Below are 11,462 nucleotides of genomic sequence, written 5' to 3'. Positions count from 1 at the left end.
TCAACAATTTTGTAGGAGGGGAATTACAAATGATCATGTCACAATAATACTATGACTAAATGAGAGTGTGTTTGGTTCGCGCATAGGAATCGGAATTGGAATGGGTATCAAATATTTGGTAATGATAATGAGTTTTAGTGAAAGTATTTAAAATGTTTGGTAGTAAGGTGGAATGAAAATGATTATAAATAGTGGTGCTTGAGAATGAATAAGGGAATGAAACCCTTATTTTATTTTTGAGTATGAATTTTTCAATTGATGTGGTATTTGAAACACATAGTAATGTTCTAAAAATCTATCAACCAAACAATAACAATCACTTTCATACCCATTCTTATGAGCAAAACTCATCAACCAAACACACCCTAAAAATATTCTAATAAAAAAGAACTAAAAATAGACTGGTACTTATAAATGTTAAAAAAATAGAATTTAACTCTTTAAACTTCTTCTCCCGAATACTATTTACTATTTATATTTAAACTAATTTTTGAAATGGCATGCGAAATACGGGTAGGGATCGAAGCTGAACATGGTACAAATACAGGCCCCAACAGAACTTAACGGGTAGTTACACTGTCACTCTCCTGCTTCACTTCTGCTATGTCTAACCTTCCTCAGCTTCAACACAACCTTAAGCTTTGCACATTCTGCTCTTTCTAGGGTTTCGTTTCTCTGCATTCCTCCCCACACCATTCAAAATGCGCATTCTCTTTGCTTTTACTCTACTCAAGCCCTAAACATTTCTTATTTTATCCCAATCCGAGTGGGTCCGGGGGATTTCAGCCAATGTCGGGTCCCCCGCGGGTGAAATCTATGAACCACGCCGATCCGGAGCTCCGGCCCGTGCTCGGCCCGGCCGGTAACAAGGCGAGATCGGTGGAATTGCGGAAGCCCGTCGAGAAGCTGAAGGCGGCGGCTAACAAGGCGGAGAAGCCAGCAGAGGGCGTTGACAGGAAATTCCAAGCAATGCCGGTGGATACTGGGGCGGAATCACGGTCGCCGGAGAAGAAATGTGGGAGTGTAGGTTCAATTCTGAGGCAGCAGCAGCAGGAGCACAGGTCGTTTCTGATGAGGTCGAATTTGTGGATGAATGCTTCTTGCTCCTCCGATGCGTCGTCTGATTCCTTTCAGAGCCGGGCTTCCGCGGGGAGAGTTAGCAGACGGAGCGTGACCCCGTCATCAGCTCGGAGGAAGCAATGTAGCTACAAAGTGGAGAAGATTGATAAAGTTGCTAGTGAAGCTGAGAGCTTGTCTGTGACTTCTGAAGATGCCTCTGTAGTGAAGAAAAGATGTTCTTGGGTGACATCCAATACTGGTATGTTTAATTTGGGAAAATTACATCGGACTAACAAAATTGAAATAATTGGAAATATTTATTCTCTATTAGTGTGATTGTTGAGAGGACAGTTTCTATCATTAGGATAGTCTCCAACGTTGTATTTTTGTGAGGTTAGCAGATTGGGTTTGAGAGTTTGAGACTGCTGGCTGTTTCTAAGCAGAATCCTTTGAATGAATAGTCTCCCTGAGTCAAAAGACTATACCAGAAATGTTTTTTTACTTTTTCCTAATTGCACCAAGAGCTGAAATGCACTATTTATCTGCCCTTTGAATTGTGTTTTAGGCTTTGGTTATGAGTGATGCAATGGTGATGGTGCTTTTGATCACCTTTCTTATTGTTAATTTTTCTTTTCCTCTTTTAAATTTGCACTATGTAATACCATCATAAGGAGAGTAGGGAAATAACTGGCTGTTTTGTTTATTAAAAGACTTACCCAATGAAGAATTGATTATGTAAGTAAACAAATTGGGTTTAATCAATATCTATGCTCCAATTGTTAGATAACAATCTGACTAACATAAACTTAACGAGGAACCTGATCTCGTAATAGCGGAAGCTTCAGGATCATCTGAATACCCCTAGCCATAGTTGTTGGTATTGCCTGGGATGGTAAACCTGCAGAATAAACGTGTTTTGTCTACCACTTCTCTCCCGAATACCTGATTGTGTGTGTATCCTGAAATACGGGAGCTGTGGGAGGACTGTTTTGCTTAGAAGCCTACATGCCATCAATGTAGGCAGATATTCAATTAAAACTAAACTGAATATCCTTAGTTGCCTAACAGATTAAGTCACCAATTGACTTAATCTCCTACTTGCACCACAGCCACCCAATAATATAATATATTATATTTAGAGAAAATACTTACACCAACTTGAGCACTGTGTAGGTATGTGATGGAGTATTAGGAATGTGAAGGGGAGTTAGGAAGAAAAAGGATTTTTGGGTATATGAAGTGATTAGTTCTAGTTGTATAACCATGTACTCCCACAGTGAAAAGCAAGAAATAAGGTCTCTTCTTCCTGTCTTTTCAACCTATTTCCTAGTCTTTCACTACATATTTACACCTTGAACTTTATTGTTGCCTTGTTGGCCCATTCAAGGTTCAAAATCATTTTGCTTGCTAATAGAAATAGAACTACAGTGGAGTGGGTGGTTTATCTGGGAAAGGTCAAAGGTTACTGTAATCTTTAAATATTCGCCTTTATCAGGAGACTTTTTTTTCCCCAAGAGATTGTGTTTTAGTTAAGTTAGCAGGCCTAATCTGTGGTGTTGTTGTTTTAGAATTTGTCCCCTTTCTCGGGAGGGACTAGTAAATGATTTGAGAAAGTGGTGCCTGCTGTTTTATATTTATACCATCACACACACCATGCTCGAGGACTTAGAAGACACACTGGTCTAGTGAGCCAAGGTGAACTGTGTGCTTTTTAGTGCTATTAGTGCTATCATCATGATTATAATGAACTACTTTGTGATGGGCTGAAATCCACAGTGGATAGGAAATTCTTGTGCTTTGGTGACTAATATTGCAAAAATGATACTTAGTCCTAATATAAATAGCTCTATGTAATTGTTAACGATGTGCTTGTAATTCATCTCCCAATAAGCACATACCTGTGGTGGGTGCTTTGTGTTTTAATTTAATCCCTCTTTTTCCTTTTCCCTTGTTATTAATTTAAGCTCTTCATAAATTGTTAAATGCTTGTTTTAAAATACATGTTCTATTTGACAATGTTTGGTTGTGAGGGTGGTTTGTCTGTTCTACTAGTTAGTTCCATGCTGCAGTTGAGATGGTATATATCCCAGTTTAATTTAAAGGTGCCCATTATCCATTTATCCATGTAGTTTGGGGTACCCCTCTGCATATTATGGATATCTGCTGTTCATATGTTCTATTGGCAATTCCCTCTGCATGTTTATGGCCACCTACCGTTAATCTGTTGCATACTTATACAAGTCTAAGAAATTTAACAAATTTGCTTTATTTCCTAATAAGCAGATCCATTATATTCTACTTTTCATGATGAGGAATGGGGCGTGCCAGTCCATGACGATAGGTACACCATTATCACATGACTTTGTTTGGTTCCACCATAGTCTATAACAAGGCCCTTTGATGATCTTCTTGGTTGATGGTTATTGAAATTTGCAGGAAGCTTTTTGAACTACTAAGTTTATGCACTGCGTTAGCTGAACTTACATGGCCAGCCATTCTCAGCAGAAGGCAAACATTCAGGTAACTTTGGAATTTATGGTGTGGTTTGGACCACTAGAAAAGGACTTTTATGAGACCTTCTACCCTTCAAATTTTGCTATTTCAGTTTGAATTTTGATTTTTTTTTTTTTTTAAATGCAGGGAGGTGTTTCAAAATTTTGATCCTGTTGCTGTCTCAAAACTAAATGAAAAGAAGATAATGGCACAGGGAAGTCCTGCCAGCTCTCTTTTGTCGGAGTTAAAGCTGCGGGCAGTTATTGATAATGCACGCCAAATATGTAAAGTAAGCACTTGTTTTTGTTGTCTGGCCTATTCATTATTTGCAAAATAATAAAGTCCAATTTTTACAGTTTTATGAAGCATTAATTATGGTGGAAGTGCTAATAAAGAAGTAATGGAAAATGTTTTCCATTTTCTGCTTCCAATTTGAACATTTTCCCCATAATTTTCCTTCTCTAATTGAAAAACAAAAGTTGGTGAATTGGGAACAAAACAAAAGGAAGTTGTTTTCCAACTCTATTAACAAAGTTGGAAAAGATGGTTCCAAATTTGTTTCCATATCTCAGTTTAGAGAGTATTTGATTTCAACTTGGACACAAACTCTATTTTCCATTTTGGTTTTCTATTCTTCAAAGAAAACGGAAAAGTTTCCATTACTAAACAGGGCAAAAACTGCACACATGTGATGCAGATAATTGATGAGCTAGGGTCCTTCAACAAATATATATGGGATTTTGTGAACAAGAAGCCTATAGTCAATAATTTCCGCTATCCACGACAAGTTCCCATCAAGACATCTAAAGCCGAAATGATAAGCAAAGACCTAGTGAGGAGAGGCTTCCGTGGCGTTGGACCCACTGTTGTCTACTCGTTCATGCAAGTTGCTGGAATTACAAACGACCATCTCGTCAGTTGCTTCAGATTCCATGACTGTATAGCTGCAGCTGCCGATGCAAGTAACACCACAGGTAACAGCCTCAGGGTCGAGGCCCATGTAAAACAACTCGAGGATGAAACCGAATTGGGACTAGTTAGGGCTATTGATGACTTGAGCTTATCGTCATAGCTCCACGTTGTTTACTAGATGCATTGTAATTCACACTTACAGAAGGGCGAGAAAGGTTTCTCGCCCCCCTCCTGTATTGAAGGGCAGCAAGTATGTGTACAAATAACTATGAAACTATTCTGTTCATTGCTTTTGTAGATTATGAAGCAGAATTTGGGTGGGTGCTGCATCCAAACCAAAATCCAGGTACCCTTCTGGGAACTCCTCCAAATCTTTGTTCACTTTATCTCTTTGTAGGGCTTCTTTTTGTACAGTCTATAAGTGTAAACTAACATTCTCTTTATAGCTTAGGTACATTTTTTTTTTTCACGAAATTCATGTCTCTTACTTCACAAGACCAAGTAGAAATGTTCTAGAATATACTTTTAGATAATAATTAAATGATGAAGTATGAGTCAATAATTTACAACTATCATTACTCTATTATTAGTGTGGGCAGGGAAGGACCACAGGAAACTTCTTTCCCTTTGTCTAAGCATTGTTTAGATATGCTCCTCTAGATTCTTGGGAAGGAATCCTTCTTTTTATTTTTATTTTTTTATTTTTAGTACTACGGGCTCTGTTATAATGTAGTATCTGTCCATACATAATTTCTCAATTTAGGGTTTGAACATGTGATCTCCCATTTGAGAGAGTCACAGTTATGTCCCTGGACCATAAGGTATCTTAGTATGGTGCAAAAATATCAAATTTCCCAAACATGAGATGGTTAAAGATTATTTATTGCACATAGCAATTTAACAAATCAAAATCTTGCCTAAAAAGTTGAATTCCCAACTCCATGCCTCCATGGTCCTTCATACCTTGCTTTGATAGAACATTTGAAAGAATGTAAATCACGATAACTCAGTAGTTCAACAGACATGGTCAGAATGTCGATACACACAAGGGATATGTATACCTTGGAATCAAAATGTGTCTGCTCTGATGGTGACAGCAGGTCGGAGATGTTGAAAAATTGGCAAAATTCAGAGCCCATTCAACAATAAACACAAAAAAGTCAAAAAAGATTGGAGAGGGTTGTTCAATTTCATTTGAAATTTTGAATTCATCCAATAGTAATAATACAAAAGGAGCATTCAGCTCTTGAACTTTCGAACTCTAGAGTGGCCCATGGACCGGGTTCAGCGCCATTGTGGACCCCCTTTTGAATATTGGTATTTACAAATTCCGCTTATCCAAACTACAAACAGGGTAACTACCGCGACCATTACTCAAAGATGTGTACTGAATTAATAACACCATGTCATATAAAATATCAAATTTTGGTCACTTTTAGTGAACAAACTTATGGTATTTTCTTGACATCGTGTTATGAACGGACCAAACAAGTAAACAAGCTTTAATATTTTACCATTTCTCTCTGTTGTTATGTGAGGGGAATTTTCCTGAAATGGCGGCTGCGATGGCTGCTTTGAAGGTGGGATCTTTTGTTAAGGAAGATGCCATTTGTTCAATAAAGAACTGTTGAAAATCCGGCCTGTCAACCGGCAGTAATGAGCTTCCGGCCGTCGGGGTAGAGGCGGTTTTAGCACCATTGGCATTGGCCACTGAAGACGGTGCTGTTTTGGGCGGCGTTAGGTCACGTGGTTGGGTGTTGAGGGAGGCAGCTGCTGTGGCGGAGCCACCATTGATGACTGGCGGCAAAGAACGGCCGGCTGCGGTGGCAGTGGTGGGGGATTGTTCTAGCTTTGAAGGGAGGTCATGGTTGTGCTCTCCTTCATATGTTGCCACCAAGATTGACTGATCTTCTACGCTTCTTTGCACCTTCTTCTTGACTGGGCAGCTAGGAGCAAAAGAGCACCTGAAATAAGCTCTTGGACATGGATTGTCCCTGGTTACTTTTTGACCATATTTCCTCCATTGATACCCATCCTTCACAATCTGCAATAATACCCAAACCCAATTATATTAAGTTCATTCAAGAAATAAACCTTGAGGAAGCCCGCACTGGCTTCGCTCAGTAATTTAGTATGCAGTATTTGAAACTCAGCAGTCGCAGTGTGGGAATTACGCCTAAAGTGGCAGTCTCGCAGATCCCTTGTACACACTGGCATTTAGCCTTATCTTATCTGCTGAACCACTGAATTACTGTGATTGAAGAAATAAAGTTCGAGGAATAGCAAGCTTACCAGGCTGGTATCTGAGGCTTCTGTCTTGACATAAACCTTGGAGGTGTTGGCTTTGATGATATGGTGCTGTTCCAATTCCCTCCTGGGTTTCTTGGCAGAATCTTCATCACTGGAGCTGCTCTCCGAGTTGACATTATTATTATTATTGCTGGTGGATTTTCTCTTTCTTGATCCCATTATAACTTGGCTATTGTCTCCATTAATGCTCCCACTTTGCTGCTGCTTGTTCATGTACTCCCTCACTTGCTCTCTCAATGCATTGTAGTTCCCACAAACCACTGTCAGCATTTCACTCAGCTTCCTATTCTCAGCACTCACTCTATTCAACTCCTCCATTAGCTCCCCCGCCTGCACCCATGCATAAAACGACACATCAGAACGTTGCGTTCTGTCTCAACTAAAAGTTTAAACAAATAACAACACACCAGAACCAGAACGTTGTCTGTATTTGTATTCTGTCCCAACTAAAAGTTTAAACAGATAACAACACACCAGAACCAGAACGTTGTCTGTGTTCTATCCCAACTAAAAGTTTAAACAGATTACAACACACCAGAACCAGAACGTTGTCTGTGTTCTGTCCCAACTAAAAGTTTAAGAATACTGTACACACCTCATCTTTGTTCCCAATGTTCATTCTCAGCCCAATGAAACTGCTTTCAACTTCTTGTTTCTGAACAACAAATTAAATTAAAACAAGGAAAAATCTCAGAGAAGAAGAAGAAGAAGGTTTTGAGATGTGTGTTCACATACCGGTCTGCCGCTAACAACTCTGATAGGCTTAGCATTGAGACCCAGAGAAGTATCAACCAAACTAGTAAACTCCATAGCCCCAAAAAGATCAAAAGCTTCAATTCTTCACAAACTCTTTTACTCAAATTCTGTGTTCCCAAACTAGCTTAAGCTTCAGTTCTTGTTATTCAGATTTATAGCTAAAAATAAAATAAAAGTAGAGATTTCTTGAAGACGCGCTGTTGCAGGAAGGAGGAAGGCAGGGGGGAAAGATGGGAGAAAGTGGATAAGAATATGCAAGCTGGGAATTGTTAGGATCCTCCTCGGATATATCACTGTATTTATAGCATAAAACAAGAAAAATTATTATTTTTTTCTTTAAAAAATGTGGAGAAAAAACGTTTTTGGGCCACTTGGTACCATTTATTAATTGGGGGGAGAAAAGTTTTTGTATTTCTTGTCGGCTCCATATTTTGACTTTTTTTTGTTGTTTATTTCTTCCGATCCGGTCAAAGTCAAGGCAGCCTTAGGAGGAAACTTGAAAGCAAAGAAAAAATAAAAAGTAATTGGACAGCTGAGGTAGCATGGATTTGGAGGCCAATTGCCAATTGGATGGGCATTGGGCATTTCTAAATTGACCAAATCCCTATCATCTATCACCTAATTACAACTGTAATTACTTCATTACAAATGTGATTAACTAGGACTTAAGAGTGACATGATTTTGTTTTTAACTTCTCCATTATAATGTTATTTTTGCTTTTAATTTGTACCTACTAGTTAGATTGAATGTAGTGTTTTAATGTTTTTTTAAGTAACTAATTAAATTCCGTTTATCATGTTTCAACATAAATTTTAATTTATTCTAGTTACAGAACCAATACTCTTTAAGGTACAAAGTTTCATAACACGAGACACAAAAATTCAAAACACAATACACATACACATGTTATATATTTACTTATTTTCAAATTTGATTTATGTAGATAATTTATGTCCTATAGGCACATAAGACAGAGTATGTTGTGTGTTACACAACTACTAATCTATTTCAAGTACATAATTCATATGCTTAAGGTACATAATTGCATAACATAAGTCACAAAACGCATAACAAAAGACACATACACATGTCTTATATTTCCTTTAGTTCAGGTACAGAATCAATATTCTTAAGGTATAGAATTGCATAACATAAGACACAAAAACACATGTTATATTTACTTTATTTCAAGTATAAAATTCATACGTTTAAGGTACATAATTGCATAATATGAGACACAGAAACACATAACACAAGGCACATATACATGTTTTACAGTTAAAAAAAACTCTGTAACATGAACTAAACAACAAATAATCGCTGTCAAAAATTAAAATTCAAAATGATATCGTATAGAACTAGGGTCCACGATATATCGATGGGATGTTCACAAAGTGAGGACATTTCCAAAGGACATGGGTGTGTGCCCTCCGACATATGATGGTTGTGTCCAATAATGCTTTATATTAATTCTTCTTTAAAAAAAATAAAAATAATAACACTCTACTTTAGACATGTTTAAAATGTGTTGTAGGTGTCCCGTGTCCGACATGATACAACATTGTTTAAAAGATACCCATACTTATGATATATGTCCTTTAATTTATTCTAAATGGATCAAAATTATATTATAGGATTTGCTTTATATATGACATGTGCATGTTGTGGTGTATTTTATTCATGATATTCATATAAAAACAATTCAATTTTAAATTTCGATTGAACGGTCTCTTTGAACAGATACTATACTGTAATAGAGTCAGTAGCATTCAAAAAAAAAAAAAAAAAAAACAATTGAACGTATGTACTTGGATTAACACGTGCCATAAGCTAGTTTTATTGTCAATTGTTTTAATGAACAAAGTAAAAAATACTTGTAAAATTAAAGTATAATTTGCTGATAAATTATATCTTTTTAGACAATAGACTGATATTCAAATTCTATTTTCTTTGCTCATTATAAATGCATATATTTATATATAAAAAAAAGGGTCAAATCAACTTTCCCTGAGTAAGAATCAAATTTTATAGACACGACTTATGTTAAATTCAGATTAATTTTATATTAAGAATACCGAATGTTGTATGTATAAATGTCGTATTTTTTTTTTTTTTTTAAAACAAGAGTTAAAAAAACTCGTTGATCTGATTGGAAAAAATTGGGTGCAAAATATTATGTATAGAAATAGAAAATTGATAAAGAGCGAAAAATAATTATTTGACTTGGTACAATTTCTAGAGCGAAAAATAATTATTTGACCGGTCCAATTAAAGGATAAAGTGTTGGCCAGATTAATTTTTTTATACGAGAGGGAGTTCGAAATCTCTAACTTTTTATTTAAACTTTGTATTTGACCAAAGATTGTGTTTGAAAACCTCTTATATGCTATTTAGGTTTTCTACGTTTTTCACACGACCAAGTAGTATAGTAGATGTGTTTCAGGAATAAGTATTTGCTGACTTGGTTTTTTAAAAGGAGAAACAAATTAAATGCGTCAAAAAAAAAAATAAATATTTTTTTTTTTTTGAGAAAAAAAAAATATTATTATTGATCTGATGTCAATTTAGTTAATTAACTACAAAGAATTGTCTATTTTATAAAAATTGAATGACTAATTAACGTTGTTTATTTTTCAAAATTTAAATAATTAATGTTATTTGTGATCTGATGGTCTAGTGGCACGAAGTGGCTCTTTCAAATGAGAGGTTATGAGTTCGATCTATAGAGTGGTGACGGTATTAACTTTTTGTGTTTCAGTGCTTTGAAGAAGTAGTTATGAATATCAGTATTATTGGTCGTAGTATCTATTGTTATAAATATATAGTAACTATGACAGTTTTATAAATAAAATTATAGTTATATACAAAAATATCATTATCTTTATTTATTTATTTATTTATAATAGCAACTAGGCATAATATCTTTTTGGGATTATAAAATTTCTCATGATCTATTGAAGGCGGTTCTTTTAAGATCAGACTCTAACTTACATATATTTTTTTTGTTCAAATTTGCTAAAATGATAAATTATATTCCGTATTTCTTTTTAGATAATAAATATTTATGAGTTTAAATTATATCTTCTTTATTCACCAAATGTATTAAAATAAAAGAGTTATAAGTCAAGTCTTTCATGAGCAAGACTTAAATTCTATTAACACGACATATGCCAAATTCGAATAAGTTTTATAATGGGGATATAGGATGCCGTATGTAAAAATGCATTCAAAAAAGTTAGAAAAAAATAAAATTTAATGCTGCTCAGATTGAAAATTTTTTTTAGGTGCAAATATTATGTATAGAAATAAAAAAAATTCTCAAAAAAAAAAAAAAAAAAACCAGCATATTAACATTCCGATTTGAACCGATCAACTATGACCAACTTAGACTAGTTTATTTTCTTATGATCATTTAGACTAAAATTTCAAGGTGATTTTAACTCAAAATGTAGTTTTAAATAAATCAAATTAATTATTTGACTTGGGACAATTTCAACTCTTTTTTATTTAAATTTTGCATTTGACCTTTTTTTTTTTTGTTTTTGTTTTTGTTTGCATTTGACCAAAGATTGTGTTCGAAAACCTCTTTTAGTAGTTTTTCAACGTTTTTCACACGTATAAGCTAAGGAGGCAACAGTTTCGTAGACGCGTTTCATCAGGAATGGGCTGACTTTGTTTTAAAAAAGGAGAAACAAATTAAATGCGTCAACACATTATTAAATATTATTGATCTAATTTCAACATATATAATTAATTAAAATAATGTCATCTCCCTTAATTGTACACTAGTAAGTGCCCCGTGCTAGTGTGTAAGGTATGATTTTTATCCTCTTAAATTTTTTTTTTTCATGTCTATTGCGCATTTCTTGATTCATCTTCCCCAGATCACACGGTATAAAGCTCTATAAGAGATCTAAACTCCCAGAAACAT

At 35.3% G+C, this 11,462-nt stretch overlaps 2 protein-coding genes across 2 annotated transcripts; one reads left to right on the top strand and one right to left on the bottom strand.

The window, feature by feature from the left end:
• The first annotated feature begins 593 nt into the window (after window positions 1-593).
• On the top strand, window positions 594-4,912 carry LOC109163151 (probable GMP synthase [glutamine-hydrolyzing]). Its single transcript, XM_019311895.1, has 5 exons — window positions 594-1,318; window positions 3,343-3,400; window positions 3,496-3,579; window positions 3,700-3,841; window positions 4,250-4,912. Exons 1-5 carry the CDS (start codon window positions 790-792, stop codon window positions 4,622-4,624), a joined length of 1,188 nt encoding a protein of 395 aa, XP_019167440.1. The 5' UTR covers window positions 594-789; the 3' UTR covers window positions 4,625-4,912.
• Window positions 4,913-5,626: 714 nt separating this feature from the next.
• LOC109163153 (probable WRKY transcription factor 40) lies at window positions 5,627-7,820 on the bottom strand. Its single transcript, XM_019311896.1, has 4 exons — window positions 7,510-7,820; window positions 7,370-7,429; window positions 6,757-7,104; window positions 5,627-6,508 (listed from the first exon to the last, which is right to left on the bottom strand). The coding sequence occupies exons 1-4, from the start codon at window positions 7,582-7,584 to the stop codon at window positions 5,975-5,977; spliced, it is 1,017 nt and encodes a 338-aa protein (XP_019167441.1). The 5' UTR covers window positions 7,585-7,820; the 3' UTR covers window positions 5,627-5,974.
• Between the last annotated feature and the right edge of the window lie 3,642 nt (window positions 7,821-11,462).

This window comes from Ipomoea nil, unplaced genomic scaffold (assembly GCF_001879475.1).
Source record: "Ipomoea nil cultivar Tokyo-kokei standard unplaced genomic scaffold, Asagao_1.1 scaffold2975, whole genome shotgun sequence".
NCBI classification, from domain to species: Eukaryota; Viridiplantae; Streptophyta; class Magnoliopsida; order Solanales; family Convolvulaceae; genus Ipomoea; species Ipomoea nil.
Note: the sequence above shows the minus strand (reverse complement) of the source record. Positions and strands in the feature narration are given on the sequence as shown.